General features: G+C 40.9%; 1 protein-coding gene across 1 annotated transcript; it reads right to left on the minus strand.

Moving 5' to 3' along the window:
• Positions 1-233: 233 nt before the first annotated feature.
• Positions 234-8863, minus strand: LOC138214829 (CMP-N-acetylneuraminate-beta-galactosamide-alpha-2,3-sialyltransferase 1-like). The gene is made up of 7 exons (XM_069176651.1): positions 8789-8863; positions 5977-6245; positions 5646-5842; positions 5366-5545; positions 3076-3121; positions 2878-2997; positions 234-1729 (listed from the first exon to the last, which is right to left on the minus strand). Exons 1-7 carry the CDS (start codon positions 8832-8834, stop codon positions 1562-1564), a joined length of 1026 nt encoding a protein of 341 aa, XP_069032752.1. The 5' UTR covers positions 8835-8863; the 3' UTR covers positions 234-1561.
• Positions 8864-24073: the final 15210 nt, after the last annotated feature.

A 24073-nucleotide genomic window follows, 5' to 3' on the forward strand; every position in this document is an offset into this window, starting at 1 on the left:
TCTCCTCCTTGGCCTGGCGGTGCTGCCTGAGTGTTACTGTAAACCAGTGTTTGTTGTTGTTGTTGTTGTTGTATGTGCAGAATGTTTTGGTCGGCACACACATATCCTCACAAAAACTGATGTAAGATGTCACAGTGTCGGTGACTTGGCTGATCCTTTGAGCTCTTCAGAGCAAAATACCTGTATGAACTTTTACTGAATACTGAACACATTTTAAAATATTAAAAGCAGTTCATTTATGTGGTTGGATCATAATAAATTCATTACATTTTGTGTTGATGTTACAGGTAAATTCAGTGACCTTTACATACAGTAAAAGTATAGTCAGCAATAAGACACGCAAAAGAGAATAAAACAATATATTGGAACCCATATTGAGAAGAAAAGACAGCAATAACAATTTTTTTTATTTCCATACCAAAATTGAGAGCATTCATTTCCATTTAAACAATTTTAAAATGTAGCTCGTCAGATATGGAGGTAGTATTTGTCATTTTTCAATCAAGTATAAAAAAAATAGCTGAGAACAATTTTCTAGCACTGCAGTTTTTATCATTTTACTTAAAAACATTATTCTTCAAATTTATTGTCAATTCACCATATGTACAAGACATACAGAGAGATCTAAATATTGTTTCTGACAGTCCCACAGTGTGCAAAATAAAAAAGATAAAATAGGAAAAATATAAATTGAATTATTCTTGAGACATTTGCTTTTTTTTGTCTTTCATGCTGCTTAAAAAAAATATATAAAAAATAAAAAAGCATCATGGTCAGAGAGATATAATGTGTATTTGGGCTTCGGTTTTATAAATATGCTGTTTTTGCTAGAATGAAAAGAAAAACACCCCAGAGACCATATCACGAGTTAAATGCAAAACCAATACAGTTATACACTTCATCATCACGTTTTCTTCCTCTTAAACTTAAACCTCTTTTAAAAAATACACTCAGAAAATAAGAAGGAGATGCTATTTTTTGTCTAAGGCAGACTACTTCAGTCGATGCGATATTATTGTGTGCATTGACACTCCACAGCTGATGACTTATATAGTATGTATCTGTGTGTCCACATTTGCCTTCAATATCATTAACTATTTGTCTTCCAGTCAGCAGCAGGTGATTTTCAAATGAAAAACCTACAAATTAGATGATCTTGTCCAAACCCTGAAAGAATATTTCATTTTCATAGATTTCTTACAACAATGAAAGAAAAGTATTGATACATTACAGATCTTATTAAGCCAACTATTCACCGATCTGAAAATACATAATCACTCATCTTTTTTTTTTTTCTTTTTTTTTCAAGAAAAAAATGGGTAAATAAAACCCAGTATACTTTCCCTTGGATGGGATTCACAGTTACAGTTCTCAGTTAATCTCATTAAATCATCTTAAATCGTCTCAGTAGGATCAGCTGTATCTGTATACATGTGGTTTCAGTTCTGTACTGTCTATAGATTATGGGTGAGCAGAAACTGAATAAATTAGATCACATTCACATCTTCAGGCTTCAGCTATAGTCTTGTTTTGCTGAAAACTTTACATGATGAAAGAAATGTTAAACGCCTGTAAAAAACTGAATTTTTCCCTTTTGGGCTAACTGCTTGATGATGTCGTACTCATGGTGTCCTAAATGCACTCCAGTTTTCAACATTTTGTCTTTGAGTTTTTCCCAGTAGTGGCTCCAGTTTCCATCGGTGTCTGCTCCATAACCGAACACATTGACCTATAGGAAGAGAAAAATGATGTAATAGGTTAGATATATAGTTACCCTGTTGAAAAGTAATATAACCATTTTAACTATTTCATTAAAGTAATGGAACTTATTACATTTTATAACATTTTGATTTTATTTTCTAACAAATGTTTTAAACTGGGCAATATCCTGAGAAGTCCTAAAAATTGAATGTAAACTAGTCATGTAAACTGGTCAACTGAACATTTGGAAAGTGCTCAAATCAGCATGACATCACACCCTGCTCATCACCAGAAATATCACTCTGACTCCTCAGTGGGAATATATGATTGGATTTGAATTTCATACAATATGCAATATAATGTTGTTTTTATTTGTTATAGGTCTAATTAAATGTGACCTATTTGGTGAAATTGGGTCTCTTTTGGTCCTTATTTGTCGCTGAGCACTGTTACCATAACACCACAGACAGTCACGCACTTAAAATCTTGGCAGCGGCTGGCTTGACCGGTTATGTTTTAACACGACACGGTGCTAAAATCTTAAAAATACACGAGTACATCGATTTATTTTTTCAGCAGATGTCTATATTACAACAAGATTGAGCGAGCTAAGCAGTTTAGTGTTTCTATGTGCTGTAGTTATTCATAAACGATCTCTATAAAGTAATAAAACAGACTACATCTCGTCTCTGTTGCTACATTGTTGCTAAGTCGGTTCAAGTCGGACTACTTCCTGGAGTAGCATGTATGTATTCATAGCTCCACAAAACCTCTTATGGAGGAGGTCAGGGTGGATCTTTGCATTTTTCCGTTGTAGAAGGACTGATTATTTTGTCCTCTTTCTTTCAGTGTGGTCGCATTAAGAAGGGGTTGTTTCATGGCCAGTATGTGCAGGAGGAATAATTGCAACTCTTATAATAGAAAATGGTGTGTGAATAAAACTAGACTTGAAATTATCCAATATAATGTAATCTTACAAAGGTGATAGTTCAAAGAGATACTTTTGGTCATACTTGTTATTGAAGGCAACAAATAAAAACAGGACAGATTTATATTTTTTTAAACAAAAAGAAAAACCTGAGTACCGTAGATCATTTTGGAGGTCTATCACAAACATTTTGCTTTTTACTTTGGAGCAAACTTTAAATAGAAACTCAACTTTAAAAATGAACTTACCTCATCACAAATGTGCAGTGCGAGAACAAATGTCATGAAGCCAGTGGATGGATACTTTCCCTTATTGTCCAGCCACTGGTCATGAACATACTTCATGAAAGCTGGATTCACCACCATCACCTGTTAGGAATCAGAATTAGCTTTTAACCTTATTTTTATGAAGTTTGTCGCTGAATACATTTAAAAAATAATGCTTACCAAATCCTTGTTAGCTTTCATCTTTGTTTTTACCGGCATGTATGATCTGTTGGAAATGGCATGAAATGACAAATCCAAAATCAAATGAATTACTTGAAAATATGACGTTGTTTTAGTTTTCTCTCAGAATGCCAACTAAAATGGTATTATTTCACATAGTCTATGCTAGACTGTGTAGCACAGACATATCAGAGGACACTGTGTCTGTGTCACGTTTTGTCCTGTTTAGTCGTAAAAGTACATGTATGTCTTAGTAGCGTCGAAGAGGAAGGTCATGTGATGAAGTATAACCCTGTTTCTAATTAAGTTGGGATGCTGTCTAACATGTTAATAAAACATAACGCAATGATTTGTGAATCATTTAGGACCATATTTAATTCAAAGTGGAACAAAGACAACATATGTTAATAATGAGAAATGTTATTGTTTTATTGAAAAATATATGCTCATTTTGAATTTGATGGCAGCAACATATTTCAAAAAAGGTGGGACAGGGCCAACAAAAGACTGGTAAAGTTGTGTAAAGGAAAAAATGTCAAATTAAAAACACCCAGTGGAACGTCTCACTACAAATTATTTTAATTGGCAAAAGATCAGTAACATGATTGGGTATCAAAAAAGCTGAATTATGGGACGACATTTCACTTTCAAAACTCCAGTAACTGGTCTTACAGTGTTGTTAAATGAAGAGTTGATTCAAAACAGTGGTAAACATGCCCCCGTCCCAACTTTTTTGAGGCGTGTTGCTGGCATCAAATTCAAAATGAGCATCTATTTTTCAAAAAACAATGACATTTCTTTATTTCAACATTTAACATGTTGTCTTTGTTCTATTTTCAATTAATTAAGCATGTAAATGATTTGTAATTCACCACAATCTGTTTTTATTTACATTTTACACAGTGTCCCAACCTTTTTGGGCATCGTCCAAAGAGTGATACAGTTGAGGCAGTGGGGCTGGTTAGGGGTGGTGGAAGCATCAAACCAAGGACTTATATCCAGTGGAGCAGGGTTCAAGTCCGTGAGAAGATAAAGTAAGTTTCTTTAAAGTATCATAAGTCATTTATATAACGTAACATATTGCGTGATATACGTAAAGTAAAGTAAAATTACTTAATTTAATCCAAACCATGATCTCTTTCTAAACCTCGCCAAGTCGTTTTTTTTCCTACTCCTTTCTTTCCAAGTTTAGGTGAGGCAAAACAACCCTGACACGCTATCCTTTAGTGGACTGAAAAGTGCATTATAAGCTTTGATGTGATACAGTCGGACAAGTGTATTGTCAACATTTAATGTAGGGAATGACGCTTCAGTTGATTCATGACTGAGCCACCTCCTCCTCTGCTTATCCTAACCTCTGCTACTCCCGATGGACTTAAATCAGCAGGGAATCCTGTCTCCATCAGACTGTAGATCTACTGTACATGTCTTGAAAAGGAGGGAAAAGTCATGAAGTCCAGTCCCTGGCATGGCAGTCAGTCATTACTTTTGACTTTGCTCACATTTAAGGGCTCGCTGCTTCATGCACTGGGGAGTAAATGTATATTGGCAACGGATACCTTGAAATTATTTTAGGAAGCCTACAGCAATGAAGCAATGAGCCAGGCGACGTGTTTTGAGTGACTTTCGTGTTTCCGAGGGGCAGAACTGTCCAAAAAGAAAAAGGCAAATCAGGTCAGGTGCGCAATTAGGTGGGTTTTCTTTAACCTCCACATGGTTTTCATCCAGGGTTAGACTCTTAATGCTAAGCTCTACTGTGATTTTCTAAAGTGTCTGAAGGGAAACATTTAGTGCAAAGGACCTGAACTGTGCTGGAGTGGCACTTCTCTACATGACAGTGCACCCGCTCACAGCGCCATGAAAATGAACAAGTTGCTTGCCCACCCCACCTCGATTTGCTGGTGTTGATTTTGATCAACCCCTGAAACTTGGAGTACTTACACACAAAGGTTATAGCGTCTCTGTGCATGTCACAATGCTGTGCACTATTCACGTGTGACAGGAGCAGTCTTGGAATTATTGATCCACCCTCGTAAGCCTACAGAACCTTTCAAAGTGGGTAGTCTGTTGAAGTGGGATTGAAGTTTCACATCATAACTCTATGACCACAGGCTTCCCCCGACACCTCGGGTCACACTGAAAAGAAGTCATTTTAATTGCTGCAGTTGATTCATAGGTCATATCTATTTTAGAGATTGAAAAAAGTATTCATTTGAGTATTTGTGTAATGACATCCTCTTCATTACACTACATTGAACACATATGCACACAAATGTAAAATTGTACTCACTTTCCTGTAAAGCCTGTTGTGAAGGCCCCAGTGAGCCACTCGATGTCCAGTATCTTGAATGGAAACAGCACCAGATGACTGGTGTCGTCTAAGTCTATGGCACTCTCTGGATACATGACACGATGAGTCGTTTTGGTCCCGACGTCTTTTTCGAAGCCTTCGACACGACCACCGTTCATTCTTAAAAGCACATATGAATATATTTCTTATGACACTGCTTGGTTTTGGTTTTAGAGAGGTGACCTTTATTAAAGTAGACTTCCTTTAGCTGACAATGTACCTTATGACGACATCATGGGTATCTATACGATGCCCATAGTGTGATCTCCTGAGATTACCAGAGTTCCCCACTACAGCACAGCTCCTGCAGAGCTCAGGGCTCTGTTCTATGAGATCCGGACTGGGTGGGAACATCTGAAACATCCTGGCCACTGCTGTTTTATAGGTGTTGAAGTTGCGCCCTTCTGCCTGTAAGCGCTGGCAGACATATCAAAAAGATAAACCATCTCCCAGGTGTGTTTTAAATGTTACGCAAGACAATTTGCATGGACAAAGTACCTGGTCCGCATCTGTAGGAGGGACTCTTTTCTTTCTGCCTGGTGACAACTTACCTTCCACCAGTTGAAAACATCTTCGGGGAGATTGTATTGCATGGACAAAAATGGCTGTACAGATGTATTTCCATGATGCAGTAGTAGGTTATCCTCTGTTAAACATTTCTCACAAGCACACACATCCTGAAGCTGGAACCCGTCAGATAAACGGGGATATGTTCTTATGAACACAGCGATGCCAGTGACAAACAGCAAGAAAAGGAACATCTTCCGTTTTGACATCATCTTGGATTGATGACACTTGTGAATGGGAAACATTTTCCGATCTGTGGACAAAGAGTGTGGTGAAATACACAAGGGAGTTTATAAATGAGGAAAGAACTGTAATAGAAATAATTCACAAAATGCAATTTAATCATGTGTTAATGATGTAATATAAACATGGCATACATTTAACCAACTTTAACATAATATTTCTATTTAGCAAGTCAAACTTGTACATTTAGATTTTACTTTTTTTTTTGAGATTATATTATTTATTTACATCTTTAATCAACTAAAGAAAATAGTGTCTGTCCCAGCAAGGGAAAACCTGTAATACTTGATGCTTGATTGGATATCGTGGTTCTTAGTCCATATAGTGTTGGTCTCCAGCAGCTTCTCAATATTATGTTCGATGTTTATTATGGAACATGATATCAAATACAATGCCAGTAAGAGTGTTGTCATGATGTGTTGTCTTCAAATTGTCTAATTATATCTTAGTGTTTATAATAAGGTAAAATATCTTGGTCAAGAACAACCGAATCATGATGATGATATTAAAGAAAATGGAAGCAAACATTCTTTCATGCAAATTCTGTATGTGCACTGAGGTTCTTTGTTTAGAGCATGTATGTCAAGCTCAAGGCCCGCGGGCCAGATCCGGCCCAGCGTGCAATTATATCAGGGCCGCCAGATAATTTTATATAGATCTATTATTATGGCCCGGCGATATGAAGCGCTGATAATACACAAACTACAGATCCCATAATGCAGTGCTTCAGTTGCCTTTACGGACGCTCGGATACCCGGGAACTTTCCCACGTCAATCAAGTCAGCTTCTGTTGCGCTACAACTGGCTACAACCCTGTTGAAAAGTTATTGCGATGCCCCTCACAATGGAGAAGAGAAAAGTTGATTCTGAAAACAGAGCTTTTCAAAACCGATGGGAGGCTGAATACATGTTTACTGACATTGCCGGTAAACCTGTGTGTCTCATTTGTGGAGCAAATGTGGCTGTAATTAAGGAATTTAATCTACGACGGCACTCCGAGACAAAACATCAGGAGCTGCAAAACCTGAATGCAGAGGAGAAGATACAGAGAGTAGAAGAGCTAAAGAAGACTCTGAGATTTCAGCAGACGTTTTTCACCAGAGCAAAATCCCAAAGTGAAGCTGCTGTGAAAGCAAGTTTTATTGTGGCAGAGGAGATCTGCCAAATCAGCCCGTCCATTGACCGAGGGAGAGTTTCTGAAGGGATGCATGATGAAGGTGTGCGATGTCTTGTGTCCAGAAAAAAAGAAGATGTTTGCAAATGTAAGCCTGAGTAGAAATACGGTTGCTGATCGGATTTGTGAGATGGCCACTGATTTAAAAACACAGTTGAGTGAGAGAAGCAAAGACTTTACTGCATGTTCTCTTGCTGTTGATGAAAGTACCGAAAGGGACGAGACCGCATAATCACTGACATGTACGATGCAGTGAAGGCATTTAAAGTGAAGCTGCTCTTATGGGAGACACAAATGCACCAGTCCAACTTGCCTCACTTCCCCTGTTGCCAAGTAATGTTGAACCAAGTCGGTGCAACAGTGTTCCCAAATACGCACTTTGCTGACAAACTGAGCGCACTACGCACTGAATTCGCACGGCGCAACGGTGACTTTGAAGCACGAAAAAAGAAGTTCGAGCTGCTTCACAACCCGTTTGCCGTCGACGTGGAAACTGCTCCTGTACAGAATCAGATGGAGCTGATTGAGCTGCAGTGTAATGAGACACCAAAACAAAGTACGACACCGCAGGGCCCGCACAGTATATTCGCTCCATTCCTGAAACAATGCCCCAGCTCCGTCTGCATGCTGCTCAAACCTTGTGCATGTTTGGTAGCACATATCTGTGTGAGAAGCTGTTCTCAGTGATGAAGATGAACAAAACAGCACACAGGAGTCGTCTCACCGACGAACACCTGCAGTCCATCCTGAGGATCTCCACAACACAGGAACTCACACCAAACCTAAACGATCCTATTGCCAAAAATAAGATGCCAAACATCCTGCTCTGACAAAATGGCATAACAGCAAAGAAAAATGTTTTGATTTATTTTACTTAAAAGCACTATTTTTATTTATTTTTTTTCAGTTTTTTTTTTGCAGCATATTCATATTTCTAACTTGTATAATTTTGACAGGATATATTTTTATGGAGAGCAAAATACTTTATTTTATTTAAAGTTTAAGTTGATTTATTCTGAAATAATATTCCTGTCTGTTTTATTCATATTTATGTTCAAACATGTAGTTTCAGTGTGTTCAATAAATGTTCATCCTGTTCGGCCCGCAACCTGAAGTTTGCTTTGAGTTTGACACCCCTGGTTTAGAGCATACTGTTCACCCTTTTATACTGCGCAAACTAATAAAAGCAAGCTTAAACAGACACTTCACCTGTCCTATAATAATACATAATAACAACAATAAAATGAATAATACAACTTTATTAGTTGTAGTTTTCATATAAACCAAATAAATACAAAAATGTATGTTACTATAATAAAACGAAATAAAGAAATTCCCTTAAATAAAATATATAAATGTTAATTAAATGTATTTCTTACCTGATCCAAGTGTAAGTCCGCTTCTGCCAAATGATTTAATAAACATGCACGAGTGGTGATAAAGCAGGACGTAATTGTGACCGTCTCCCGATGAATAGTCTTGTAGAACAGGTCGGAGGAGGTTTTCAGGAGAGGATGATTACCTATGTGTTGAGGGTGTGGTCTGATCTGGTCAAAAAGAGCTTTTTATTTACTGCGCCAATGTTTGAGTTTCTTAACCTTTTGTATCATTATATAATGTTAAAAGCTGTGAAGTAAATAATTCAATACACAAACAAAGCATGCAAATTCTATCCAGTCTGTATGATTAGCCTGTAAAGAAAAAAGAGAGGAAGGAGATTGTAGTCAATTTGCGTAAAGCAAGGTGAAAACAAATCAAGTGCTTGCGGAGTCTTCCGCTCCTCCAAAACAATTCAAAATCAATCATTGCAGAGGCTGTTAATAACTCCAGCAGGTGTACACCATAAATGCAGTGAGATGTTTAATACGTATCCACAAGTTTATAACACTCATTCTCTCCGTTGGTTCAAGTTGCTGGCTTCACTGCCAGCTTTTAAACTTTACGAAATAATGCTTGTAATCAACAAACTTGAAGGAAAAGATGTGGTCAGTCCTTGTCACGAATACCATCAAACAGATGATGCAGCCAATCACACAAAGACGTAGCGGGCGTGCAGCTCCAAAGAGTCGCGGGTGAGTGGACGTAGCAGATAGTATGGACCGACAACCCAGGACAGCAGGACCAGGGTTGATATACTGGCAGGTGGCAATCAGCTGGATTGTCGCAGCTGTGCAGGCTGATCAGGACCGCAGCCAGAGGACACAGACTGTAGCAGGTCTGCGCTACCGTGGGGGTTCCTCGGAGATGTAAACGACCCGCCTGTGTGATGTCACGAAGGAGTGGTTCATTTAGCCTTATATACCATTTCAGCCCTCATGAACTCAAACACTACAGGTGTGCGTCAGTTAGGTCGGGAGGGTTTAGGCTTTACGGTCAACATTGGGATTTGGCCTTAGTTGTTTTTTTTCTCCACTCCTCAGCTATTCACTGAATTAATGGCTCCACCAGAGGCTTAGGGAAACTTTAATTCCACCTTTTTTGTTCCTGTGTATCATTTAAACTACCTTTTAATCCTCTTTATCTGAGTTTCAACTTGACAGTTTGTGTTATGTGAAATTACAGTTCATTAAAATGTAATCTATTTTACAGAAAATTCACATTCTAAATCTAAAATGAAATTTCACAATAATTAAAGCATGACTCCTTAATCTGCATAATAATCATTTAATTATTGTAATTATATAAATTTCAGCTCTCATGGGATTGGGACAAAGAGATTTATTGCATTTAAAAACTCCCAAATATCTCTTAATCACAGTCGTGGAGCTGTTAATGACTTTATTTTGAAGGGGAAAACTTACTGTAGGGCCTAACCGATTCAATATTCATTTGAAAACATCCCAATCTAATTCAGACATCTGTAGGAATTGGGATCTGTCTTGTTATTTGATTAGATTGGATTCAACCTGTCATGGGGGCAAGTACTCAGACAATGAAACCCAGTTTGGCATCCAATCCGAGGGTGCATGGAGTGAAAAGTAGTGCAAGGAATAAAAATAATATAAACAGTATAAAACATAAGGTGCCCCAAGAATGAGAAAAAAAATGGTCAAGTAAATATATAAGTAAAGTACTTAAGTAAAGTATGTTATCATACTTTCAAAGAGAGCAGAAAAATTAACATCGATAATGAGTTCAGGAGGTCTTATAAGGATTTTAAAATCAGTTGAGGCAGTTTTCCTCCTCCAGTAGCCTCAAGTGTGTAGAGAGCCAAACATCAGCTCTGTCAAGGCAGATAAACAGAAGATGCCAAAGAGATGTCAAAAATGTTCCCGGGCATTGACATTAAAGATGTCGCTTGTGTTTTCATTTCGATGTGTTGTGCTTTGATGTTTAGACCTGCAGGGGGGAATTTTTTCACTAACAGCTCAAATATCCCTGACCGTACACCCACAATGCAGATATTACCAGGACAATGGAAATTGTATACATCATATTGGTTTTGCTGCGCATTTGTTTCTTTCACGTGATGCTGTATTATTATGTAATTTATTATGTAATAATTGTGTTTATTCATCATCAAAAATATCTGTTGATTGTATTATTGTCAGTTATTATGTTTAATGAATGTGCAGCTGTGTGTTCCTGCTGTGATGCAGCAGAAAGGATGAGTCTGAAGTAAAACAGAAGTGTGTCATTCCCAGTCAGCCTCATTGACTTTCACAGAGTGCATCCGGAGGAATTTCTAAGGAACTGAACTACCAGTTGGTTTGGGAACAAGCTTGGTATGTGCAGAATGTACCTCACTCCTCAGGCACATCCTGTTCCAGCTGGTTGTGGAGAAACAAAAGACTACAGCATGTGATTTAAGGTGGTGCTTTTTTATTTTCTTAGTCCCTGTTAGTATTAGAAAATGAATAGCACTTTAATATTTATGATTGCTAAAATTGAGCACAAGCTATACTAATAAATACAGCATATGCTAATGAAAGGTAATGCTACAAACAGCCTGGAGACAAACTATTTCCTGTAGAAATATGAGCCAAAAGCTGTTTAAAATGATAATAATAATACAGTAAGAGTAGCAGCTCCAAGTTAGTTCGAAAGCATGTTCACTATTACAAAAGTTTACATTACATCAAGAATCCTGTCATAACCTTGGACGTACAGAGGAATAACCTGTCTAACGATTATAACTTTCTTTATCTTCATGATTAATAATAACATAACCCGAGACCGTGTTTGACCTTTCAGTAAAGAATGAAATATTATTTCCGGCATGTCTCTGCAAACACAACTAACCCGTGTTTATTGTATGCCACACCTAAACAGTGTCAGTTTTCTCGCTGACATTAAGGAACTTGGGTATGAGAGAATGAGGAAGACCAAAAATGTAAATGTTGTGTCACAGGCTGATACTGATCGGTGCCAACAACCAGTAACTCAAATTTACTTATTTGAACAATCTCACAGTTCAAAGAATTCAAAGTGCATCACAGGCATGAAACTATAAAAAAAAAAACGAGTTCAACATTGATGCAGAAAGACCAAGCTATAGAAAAGCTATGTGGAAGCTAAAGTAAACCAAAAGTACCTTTATTTGGATGGCTTTTCACTGGGATTTTACTGAATACAAAAATAAATACACCTCCATGCAGCGCTCGGGTTGTAGCCACACACAGATATATTGTACTGATGAAGGCTGCGAGATGGTCGTGACAGACTGGTAACCTTTGGACAGTAATTCATAATTAGCATACTGATGAGGATGTCAAGAAAATGAAGACAAATGATGTGCAGACTTTGCAAAAATAAAGGTTATTACTACCGATATTGATTATCAAGTTATGTGATTATTGTATTTTATTTTATTTTTTTTCTGCTAAGTTGTACTGTTGCAAAGGCTGTAGACCAGGGGTCTTCAACGTTTTTCAGGCCAAAGACCCCCAAACTGATAGAGGCATGGAGCAGGGACCCCCTACTATATATGTTGTATAAAATTGTGTTTTGTATTAAACTGGAGGAGGCAGATGGCTTGGAGGGACACCGTCTCGGACCCCCTGTTGAAGACCTCTGCTGTAGACTATTCAGCTGACCCCTTCTGGTGGCCAATGTGAAAGTGTAGAGCAGTGCTGATCGAGCACATGGAGCTGTGCGGTCAATGGGAATTAGGAGTAGCCAGAAACTGGTCGTCAGTAGAGATTACAGAGTGGACTTTCTAGCTCACAAGTGGTGTGAGCGGTGCATGACTCTGACGAACTATAAGTAAACTCGATTGGTTCTGACGAGGGGACGTTATGCAGCCTTTAACGGCTTCAGTTGACGGTGAAGGTTTTGGTTGGAGGCTGAGATAAAGCTCGGCTATTTGCTATGTGGCTCGTTTCCACTAATGCTCGTTAAGTGTTACATACGAGTTGAGTTAGAACTGTTGGGTTACGTTTGTATTAAAGTAGGATGTTTGCACTGCCATTTAAAGAGGCAACAAGTCATTTCCTTTGTGTGTTTACAGTTGGGGTAATGTAACTTTGCTGCTTGTTTGTTGTTTAAGTATTGTTTTCAATAGCTACCAGATGATGTTAGATTTATTGGTACTAGAAGTAATACCATTATGTGTATCCTTGATATTAAGTTAATAGTTTAATTCTTCTGATTTGTATTTGTTCTTATTCTAGACTGCACCTTCAATTTATCTAATGGAGGAAATACAGTGCGGTTGTGTGACAAATCAACCCAGTAAAGAGCAGTTAACTGAAGCTGAGTGTCCTGTGTGTTCTGACCGACACCCCAAGACCAACATCACTATTCGTAACCTCTCCATACAGTCCGAAGCATCACCTCCACAACATATACTGTTTCCTTGCCAGGCCCGAGGCTGGGAACCTCTGCCACACAGCAGGTTATGTTCACCAGAGCTGAACTGAGGTACAGTAACAGACAGACCAACTCAGCTTTCAGCGACTTATTTAAACTTTAGCTACTGGTGGCTTTGTATTCAACAGTGCAATTGTCACTCTCACCACCAAACGTACTTTAAACTAAACAAATTACATGGCAAGTTTTGAAAAACATCTGCTGCAAAATCAAACATTTTGATTGCGATAATCACAAAAAAACTCTGGAATCCTGGAGGACCTGATTAAACAACTGTCCCTGAGTACTACACAGTGGTGTCCTTGCCATTAGAATTGTTTAAAAAAAAAAAAAATACAACATTTACTACAGAGTAAATATTTACTGAGGGGTAACTATTTTATTTTGTATAAATTGCTTTAAAAAGATGGATTTTTATATATATATATCTATATATAGATATATATATATATATATATACTTGGTATTTTTGGTTGCTTATTTATGGCTGGTGATTAAGGGAATAAAATCTGACAAAAAACAAGAACGCATTATCACAACTAAAATCAGCAGTTTCAGCTGACAGAAAGAAATGGCAGACAGTGTGATGAGTAAGTTAATGGCCTCATCATTAACACACAAGAACATTTGACTTTAACCACATTTGTGTTCTCCTTTAAATGAATGTGTTGCTTTTTTTTTTAATTACTTAAAAATGGGAGGTTTGATATTGGCCTATAATTTGTTATTATTGCGGTGTCTAAATTGGCCTACTTAAGGAGTAGTTTAATATCTGCAGTTTTTAGGACCTGTGGGAAGACACCTGAGAGAAGGGATGTGTTTACAATTTGTAAAAGATCAAGTCAACAGTTTGATAATAGCCCAGGTTTGTATATGTCACTCAGCAGGTTGACTGATCCTCCACTTTGGTCCAGACAGAAATGATTTTACTATTCGATGGAATGCCATGAAATTATGGACAGATTTTAATGGTCATCTGAGGATGAAGCCTATAGCCTTTAATATTCTGACTTTTCCTTCAGCACCACCAGCAGGTTGGGGTTCGTTGTTCCAAGAGAAATATCTCGACAACTGTTGGATGGATTCCTGTCATTTTTTGCTGATAGTTTTTGCATAACTATGTATAAAGAAAAACATCTGTGCAAGACTGTCCCGAACGTGTTGTGAGGTAGCAGGTGGTGGAGCCAAGAGCAGACACACAGGCGTAGATGGTGAGAATAAAATGGAATGCTTTATTGTAAACAGAAGTTGTAGATGGAGCGGGAATGTATAATCCGCAGGTTGTATAGTCTGTATATACATATACAGGTCTGCAGAATTCAGTAAAAACACCAAACAGAGCATTGACAACCTTGACTGTAGTCATTTAGCTTCAAGTCTTGTTTGCACAAGCTATACACAAGTCTGTCCAAACGTCCTACTTTTCATCCTAACCATTGGTTTACCACAAGTTCCCCTACACTCGCCAAAGATTATCTGCAGCCAAACTGTTTTCTCTGAAACAGCTGTGACGCCACGCCACCTTGAACCGGTGCCGCTCCTGGTCAAGCATGACAAATTAGGCGTCTCCATGAAGGAGTGGCAATTTGATTTCTTTGGTGGGATGAGCGAAAAGGTATTTGCCCACTTCTGATGGATGATTACAATCGCAACGACTGAGGGAGTTGTCAGTGTGGTTTAGTGAACACAGCCATCTGCCTGCCCTCCACAGCAGAGCCCATTCTTCACACACACAATGACAACATCTTATTAGGTGATAAACAAGCTTCTCGCAGTGTTTGACTGGAGATTTCCTGCAGAGAGGAATGAGTTGCTTTTCACCGGTCAAATTAGTTTTTGAGGAGGTTGAGAATCATGAATCACAAAGAAATTGTTTCCAGCCAATACATTCAAATATTTGTGAGTCCACTCAGACACAAAGTCCAGTCTGTAGAAGGTCATTCAGTGTTTTAAAGGAAAAACTACCAAAGAGGTTTGGTTGTATTACTCATTTTAGTACACTGTCATGCTAACAGATTTGAACCCTTATGATACTGATATGCAGTAATGATGGGTGTTGATGTAAGATGTTGGCATGAGTTTTTCTCTGGTTGTGTTTGGCCTCTTGCTAAAATGTCTGTGGGTGGTTCACCATTTCCTTTCTTCTGGCAGATGTATTCATCATCTGTCTGACAAAGTCCTTAGATTCAGGTACATGCTCCAGGTGGTAGCCTGTCAGATTGGCTGGCTTTGTGGCTTCTGAGGAGAGATTACACATTGTGGTGTCCTGTCACTCTCTACTCTTACTGTCTACTGATAACATACTTTTGGTGGGCATTTTAGGTATTTTCAATGTTTCTTTGTTGGCCTAGCTAGCATGAGAAAGGAAGTACCACAAAAGTGTGTTTAACATGTACATACGTCATTTTTATTAGTGAGTAGACTTCAAGCTATTATATACATGCGTACATCCAATTCTCGTGAATGTAATATCTCAAGAACGCTCTGTGGGAGTTTGTTAAAACTTGGGACAAACATCCACTTGAACTGAAGGATGAACTGATTAGATTTTAGTGGTCTAAGGTCGCTGTAACTTCACCATACACCTATGGGCTTAACTCAAGAATTTATACGCTATATGACAACATTAAGAATGGAAGATTGTGACCATATTTAACATCTGGTCAGATACTGAAATGATGACATTATTCTTGGTGGTCAACCTTGAAAGTGGAGTGATTGCATAGATATTCTGTGCTGTCGGGTTGAAGATGTGTGTGAAGCATCTGTTTTCTCATTTGTTGCTTCTTTGCAGCAACTTCCATTGTATAGCCAAAGTCTACATATAGATATCAACAACATATTATACAGGTCTGGACAGATATGGATTTGAAACACTGCTCGATCGGTTGGCGATAGCATACAACTATGAGGTGGTAAATCTAGTTGTTATAAAGGCCTGACTGCTGTCTCAGCAGGTTAACCATCACATCAGGCACTCGAGACAGAGATTCTTCTGGTCATTGATCCAACAGGTATTATTGGGCAGAATGATAGCAGCAGACGCTCCAGTCTTCCTCTGAGACACATCCATCAGTCAAGGAAGGAGACTCACTTAAGTCCAGCAGGACCAGCACAAGACACAGATCCTCTCCAAGTTACCCGTTAAGTGCAGTTGTTGAGGTAGGATGAGAACAGGGAGAGAGCAGAGCCTGAGACACAGAGAGATTTTAGGCCTTTTATGGCTGATTATGAATCATTTCCAGAGACGCTGCGTCAAACCCCAACAAAGCCTTTTGTTGAACATTGTGATGGCTGCAGAGAAACTAACATACCAAGCATGTCCTCTTCCTTTCTTGTACACTAATTATTTTGCTTAACAAACAGTAGTTACTGCTCCTCTGCTAAACTCCGCTATAAATATGTATTCATGTGGTGGAACTAATTCAATTCTTGAATTAGTCAGCCTCAAAATTGAGTTTTCAAGTTTGAAGAAACAGGAAAAAACAGCTAAATTAGCTGCAGCTCAGTCTAACAGCAGGCCTTCACTGTGTTGCCGTTTGCTTTTTTTCTGTTCCCAAAGAGATTTGCATAATAGTGACCTGTCCACCACACCCACTTCACCTGCTTTTTAACCGTCTACCAACTCCAGTTCAGTTCCTGGTTCTAGATCCTGTATTTGTTGTTTGATCTTTTCATCCACCCATCTGCCTGTTGCAAATCTGTCAGGGCTATGTTCGTATGCTCTTATTTTGTTCACACTTGCATTGCTTTATTTTATGAAATACCAAAGGCAAGAAGGCATACATGAGAAAATTGCATGACTTTTCAGGAGGAATGAAGCATTGTTTCAATGAGCTGTTAAGAGTACCAAGAAATTCCTCCACGACAGTGTAATATCATTATTTTTAAGCAATAGTTCATTACATTACATTTCACTTAGCTGACACTTTTATCCAAAGTGACTTACAATAAGTGCATTTCAACCATGAGGGTACAAAACCCAGAACAACAGGAATCAAGAAAATACAATTTCTTCAAGAAAGCCAAACTACAAAGTTCTATCAATAAGTGTCATTTTAAGTTCTACTAAAGTTCTACTGTTCAAGGTAAAGTCTGAAGAGGTGTGTTTTTAGTTTGCGGTGGAAGATATACAGAGTTTCCACTGTCCTGATGTCGGTGGGGAACTCATTCCACCATTTAGGAGCCAGGACAGCAAACAGACGTGATTTTGTTGAGTGTTTAGCTCGGTGAGGGAGCAACAAGCTGATTGGTGGAAGCAGAGCGGAGGGAGCAGGCTGGGATGTAAGGTTGGACCATGTCCTGGATGTAGACTGGACCCGATCTGTTCGCAGCACTGTACGCAAGTACCAATGTTTTGAAACGGATGCAGGCAGCTACTGGTAACCAGTGAAGGGAGGAGGAGGAGGAGGAGGAGGAAGAGGAGGAGGAGGAGGAGGAGCGGAGTAGTGGGAGTGAATTTAGGAGGTTAAAGACCAGTCGAGCTGCGGCATTCTGGATGAGCTGCAGAGGTTAGATGGTACTAACAGGTAGACCTGCCAGGAGGGAGTTACAGTAGTCTAGACATGAGATGACCAGAGCCTGGACCAGAACCTGGACTAGAACCTGAACCAGAGACTGGACCAGAACCTGGACCTCCTTCTGAGTGAGAAGAGGACGTGTGGTAGGAAAAGCCATGCGAGTGAATGACAGAGCCGAGAGAGTTGGTGTACAGAGAGAAGAGGAGGGGACCCAGGACGGAGCCTTGAGGGACACCAGGAGTGAGAGGACAAGGTTCAGACACAGATCCTCTCCAAGTTACCCAGTAAGTGCAGTTGTTGAGGTAGGATGAGAACAGGGAGAGAGCAGAGCCTGAGACACAGAGAGATTTTAGGCCTTTTATGGCTGATTATGAATCATTTCCAGAGACGCTGCATCAAACCCCAACAAAGCCTTTTGTTGAACATTGTGATGGCTGCAGAGAAACTAACATACCAAGCATGTCCTCTTCCTTTCTTGTACACTAATTATTTTGCTTAACAAACAGTAGTTACTGCTCCTCTGCTAAACTCCGCTATAAATATGTATTCATGTGGTGGAACTAATTCAATTCTTGAATTAGTCAGCCTCAAAATTAAGTTTTCAAGTTTGAAGAAACAGGAAAAAACAGCTAAATTAGCTGAAGCTCAGTCTAACAGCAGGCCTTCACTGTGTTGCCGTTTGCTTTTTTTTCTGTTCCCAAGGAGATTTGCATAATAGTGACCTGTCCACCACACCCACTTCACCTGCTTTTTAACCGTCTACCAACTCCAGTTCAGTTCCTGGTTCTAGATCCTGTATTTGTTGTTTGATCTTTTCATCCACCCATCTGCCTATTGCAAATCTGTCAGGGCTATGTTCGTATGCTCTTAATTTGTTCATACTTGCATTGCTTTATTTTATGAAATACCAAAGCCAAGAAGGCATACATGAGAAAATTGCATGACTTTTCAGGAGGAATGAAGCATTGTTTCAATGAGCTGTTAAGAGTACCAAGAAATTCCTCCACGACAGTGTAATATCATTATTTTTAAGCAATAGTTCATTACATTACATTTCATTTCATTTAGCTGACACTTTTATCCAAAGCGACTTACAATAAGTGCATTTCAACCATGAGGGTACAAAACCCAGAACAACAGGAATCAAGAAAATACAATTTCTTCAAGAAAGCCAAACTACAAAGTTCTATCAATAAGTGTCATTTTAAGTGCAACTAAAGTTCTACTGTTCAAGGTAATTCCAAGATGGCGCCGCGCTAGTGGCAGCCTGTTGCGGCAGCTCCCCTCCCCTTGTTATTAGTATTATTAGTATTTTTTAAGCCTTTCTCCTCTCTTCGGAGTTGTTGTTTTTTTCTTTCTCTCGTGTTAAGTTAACGGTCCGTAATAGACTGTAATTTTTCCACGTTTCTGGCTGGGGGCACTGTTATTGTTTACTCGCGTGATCAGCTGATCGCGCTGAGTAGCCCTCTACTGCTGCTGCCCGGAGCGAGGCCTGAGATCCCCGTTGAACTTCGGAGAAGACGGCGGGGTTGCAGAGCCGGAGCTAAGCTAAAGGCGGAAAGGAGGAAATACAAACCAGCGGTACCGGCGATCTTAATGGGGAACGTGAGGTCGTTGGCCAACAAGACGGACGAGCTCGGCGCGCTGGTAAAGACCCAGCGGGAATACTGGGAGTGCAGCATCATGTGTTTCACCGAGACATGGCTGCACTCACATCTCCCGGACCACAGCGCGGCCGTACCCGGCTTCAGGACTGTTCGGGCGGACAGAGACGTTGTTCGGAGCGGCAAGAAGAAAGGTGGAGGGATTGCAGTCTATGTGAACGAGAGGTGGTGCAATCCCGACCACGTGTGTGTGAAGGAACGTTTTTGTAGCCCGGACATTGAACTGCTAGCCGTGGGGATGCGCCCTTACTATTTGCCAAGGGAGTTCACGTCCACCATTGTTATCGCTGTTTACATTCCTCCATCAGCTGACGCAGAGGCAGCAGTGGACACCATCCACTCCACTGTGGCTAAACTACAGACTAAGCATCCCGGTGCATTTTTGGCAGTTACTGGAGACTTTAACCAGTCTGGATGAGGTACTGCCAACTTTGCACCAGTATGTGAACTGCCCCACAAGGAACAATAAAACCCTGGACTTACTGTATGCTAATGCCATGGATGCATACAGTACTACTGCCCTTCCCCTCCTTGGTAGATCAGACCACAACCTGGTCCTGCTGACTCCTCGGTATGTCCCCCTGGTGCAGAGGCAGCCTGTGACCACCAGGACTGTGAGGAGGTGGACACAGGAGGCTAAAGATGCCCTGCAGGACTGCTTTGGGTCCACGGACTGGGATGTGCTGTGTGGACCACATGGGGAGGACATCAACAGCATGACGGACTGTATCACAGAATACATCAAATTCTGTGAACACACCACCGTACCATCCCGGACTGTAAAATGCTTCCCCAACAATAAACCGTGGATCACCAGTGACCTGAAAGTTCTTCTTAATAAGAAGAAAGCACCCTTCAGGTCTGGGGACAGGGAGGAGCTCAGGAGAGTGCAGCGCCACCTGAAGGAGAAGATGAGGGAGTGCAAGGACTCTTACAGGAGGAAGCTGGAGGCAAAACTCCAGCAGAACAACATGAGGGAGGTGTGGACCGGTATGAAGGAGATTACTGGGTTCAAGGGGAGAGAGACAACCAGGGGGCTCCCTGGAGAGGAACAACCAGGGGGAACCTGGAGAGGTCAAATGAACGAAACTGTTTCTTCAACAGGTTTAGTTCACCGCCCTCATCTGTCTCCTCCACACCTCACACCTCCAAAACACCTCTGCTGCTCCCCCCTCCCCCCTCTGCGCCCCCTGGTGAACTGCATAGAGCCCTCAATCTCAAAGGGCTCTTCCTCCATCGACACCTCGACCCCCCCCCCCCACACACACACACCCCTCACCCCCCTCTCTGTGACGACTGGCCAGGTTAGGAGACAGCTGGAGAGAATCCACCAGCGCAAGGCTGCAGGACCTGACGGCATCAGCCCCGTGGTCCTGAAGACCTGCGCCGTCCAGCTGGCTGAGGACCTACAACACCTCTTCAACCTGAGCCTGAAGCAGGAGGAGGTCCCGGTGCTGTGGAAGACGTCCTGTCTGGTTCCTGTCCCCAAGAAGACGACTCCATCTGGCCTCAACGACTACCGACCGGTTGCCCTCACATCTCATGTGATGAAGGTGCTGGAGAGGCTGGTCTTGGCCCACCTCAGGTCGCTGGTGAAATCTTCTCTGGACCCTCTGCAATTTGCGTACCAGCCTCATGTGGGAGTGGACGACGCCATCATCTACCTGCTGCAACGAGCTCAGTCTCACCTGGATGGAACCGGTGAATCTGTGAGAATCACCTTCTTTGATTTCTCCAGTGCATTCAACACCATCCAACCACTGCTACTGAGTGAGAAGCTGCGGGTGGTGGGGGTGGACGCGCCCACCGTCTCCTGGATCAATGACTACCTGACAGGCAGACCACAGTTTGTCCGTCTGGGCAGTGTGCTGTCTGATACGGTGGTCAGTGGTACTGGAGCTCCACAGGGGACTGTTCTGTCCCCCTTTCTGTTCACCTTGTACACAACTGACTTCCAGTACAACTCAGAGTCCTGCCATCTGCAGAAGTTCTCTGATGACTCTGCAGTGGTAGGATGTATAAGGGATGGACGGGAGGACGAGTACAGGGCAGTAGTGGAGGACTTTGTGGAGTGGGCGGGAAGAAATCACCTGCTCCTGAACGTGGCCAAGACCAGAGAGATGGTGGTCGACTTCAGGAGGAAGACGACGGCTCCACAACTGCTGAGAGTTCTGGGAGAGGAGGTGGACATGGTTGAGGAGTACAAGTACCTGGGTGTGTCCATCGACAACAGACTGAAATGGAAGACCAACATCAATGCTGTCTACAAGAAGGGGATGAGTCGACTCTTTTTCTTGAGGAAACTTCGATCCTTCAATGTGTGCAGCAAGATGTTGGAGATGTTTTACCAGTCTGTTGTGGCCAGTGCTTTGTACTTCGCTGGGGTCTGCTGGGGGAGCAGCATTGGAGCCGGTGACACCAACAGACTTAACAAGCTGGTTAAGAAGGCCGGCTCCATCATCGGCTACAAACTAGATAGTCTGGAAAAGGTGGTGGAGAGGAGGATGCTGAACAAACTATTGTCCATCTTGGATAATCCTGTCCACCCTCTCCACCACCTGCTGCAGGGACAGCGGAGCACTTTCTCTAAAAGGTTCCTCCAGCTCCGCTGTCACAAGGACAGATACAGGAGATCATTCCTGATACAGGAGATCATTCCTGCCCACTGCTATAAGACTTTACAATAACTCACCTCTGGCAAAATCCATCACAGTACAATAACACTGTTGACTGTGTTTCTTGGTTGCTTGTATATTATATATATATAAATATATACTGTACTGTATGTATATATATACATATATATATATATATATATATATATATATATATATATATATGTTGACTGTGTTTATTGGTTTGTTGTATATAATATATATAGATGTATAATGTACTGTATATATACTGTATATACTGTGCATTTTATATTTATATTTTTTACTGCTATTTACTGCTATTTTATTTTATTGCTTTTCTATTCTATTATTCTATTCTATTATTTTATTCTATTGTTTCTATTATTGCTTCTGTATGTATGCTGCTGTGGCGAAAAAATTTCCCCTCGGGGATTAATAAAGTATATACCTACCTACCTAAAGTCTGAAGAGGTGTGTTTTTAGTTTGTGGTGGAAGATGTCCAGAGTTTCCACTGTCCTGATGTCGGTGGGGAACTCATTCCACCATTTAGGAGCCAGGACAGCAAACAGACGTGATTTTGTTGAGTGTTTAGCTCAGTGAGGGAGCAACAAGCTGATTGGTGGAAGCAGAGCGGAGGGAGCAGGCTGGGATGTAAGGTTGGACCATGTCCTGGATGTAGACTGGACCCGATCTGTTCGCAGCACGGTACGCAAGTACCAATGTTTTGAAACGGATGCAGGCAGCTACTGGTAACCATTGAAGGGAGCGGAGGAGGAGGAGGAGGAGGAAGAGGAGGAGGAGGAGGAGCGGAGTAGTGGGAGTGAATTTAGGAGGTTAAAGACCAGTCGAGCTGCGGCATTCTGGATGAGCTGCAGAGGTTGGATGGTACTAACAGGTAGACCTGCCAGGAGGGAGTTACAGTAGTCTAGACATGAGATGACCAGAGCCTGGACCAGAACCTGGACTAGAACCTGGACCAGAGACTGGACCAGAACCTGGACCTCCTTCTGAGTGAGAAGAGGACGTGTGGTAGGAAAAGCCATGCGAGTGAATGACAGAGCCGAGAGAGTTGGTGTACAGAGAGAAGAGGAGGGGACCCAGGACGGAGCCTTGAGGGACACCAGGAGTGAGAGGACAAGGTTCAGACACAGATCCTCTCCAAGTTACCCGGTAAGTGCGGTTGTTGAGGCAGGATGAGAACAGGGAGAGAGCAGAGCCTGAGACACAGAGAGATTTTAGGCCTTTTATGGCTGATTATGAATCATTTCCAGAGACGCTGCGTCAAACCCCAACAAAGCCTTTTGTTGAACATTGTGATGGCTGCAGAGAAACTAACATACCAAGCATGTCCTCTTCCTTTCTTGTACACTAATTATTTTGCTTAACAAACAGTAGTTACTGCTCCTCTGCTAAACTCCGCTATAAATATGTATTCATGTGGTGGAACTAATTCAATTCTTGAATTAGTCAGCCTCAAAATTGAGTTTTCAAGTTTGAAGAAACAGGAAAAAACAGCTAAATTAGCTGCAGCTCAGTCTAACAGCAGGCCTTCACTGTGTTGCCGTTTGCTTTTTTTCTGTTCCCAAAGAGATTTGCATAATAGTGACCTGTCCACCACACCCACTTCACCTGCTTTTTAACCGTCTACCAACTCCAGTTCAGTTCCTGGTTCTAGATCCTGTATTTGTTGTTTGATCTTTTCATCCACCCATCTGCCTGTTGCAAATCTGTCAGGGCTATGTTCGTATGCTCTTATTTTGTTCACACTTGCATTGCTTTATTTTATGAAATACCAAAGGCAAGAAGGCATACATGAGAAAATTGCATGACTTTTCAGGAGGAATGAAGCATTGTTTCAATGAGCTGTTAAGAGTACCAATAAATTCCTCCACGACAGTGTAATATCATTATTTTTAAGCAATAGTTCATTACATTACATTTCATTTCACTTAGCTGACACTTTTATCCAAAGCGACTTACAATAAGTGCATTTCAACCATGAGGGTACAAAACCCAGAACAACAGGAATCAA

This window comes from Embiotoca jacksoni, unplaced genomic scaffold (genome assembly GCF_022577435.1).
Source record: "Embiotoca jacksoni isolate LCO1_2020_lvr unplaced genomic scaffold, fEmbJac1.0.p SCAF_7, whole genome shotgun sequence".
NCBI classification, from domain to species: Eukaryota; Metazoa; Chordata; class Actinopteri; family Embiotocidae; genus Embiotoca; species Embiotoca jacksoni.

Excerpts from the sequence above, each read along its gene's own strand:
- LOC138214829 (XM_069176651.1), bottom strand. The coding sequence starts at position 8,834 with ATGTTTATTAAATCATTTGGCAGAAGCGGACTTACACTTGGATCAG. Across the intron at positions 3,122-5,365 it reads ACAACAGGCTTTACAGGAAA|ATCATACATGCCGGTAAAAA; the intron begins GTGAGTACAATT and ends CATTTCCAACAG. Across the intron at positions 1,730-2,877 it reads CACTGCACATTTGTGATGAG|GTCAATGTGTTCGGTTATGG; the intron begins GTAAGTTCATTT and ends CTCTTCCTATAG.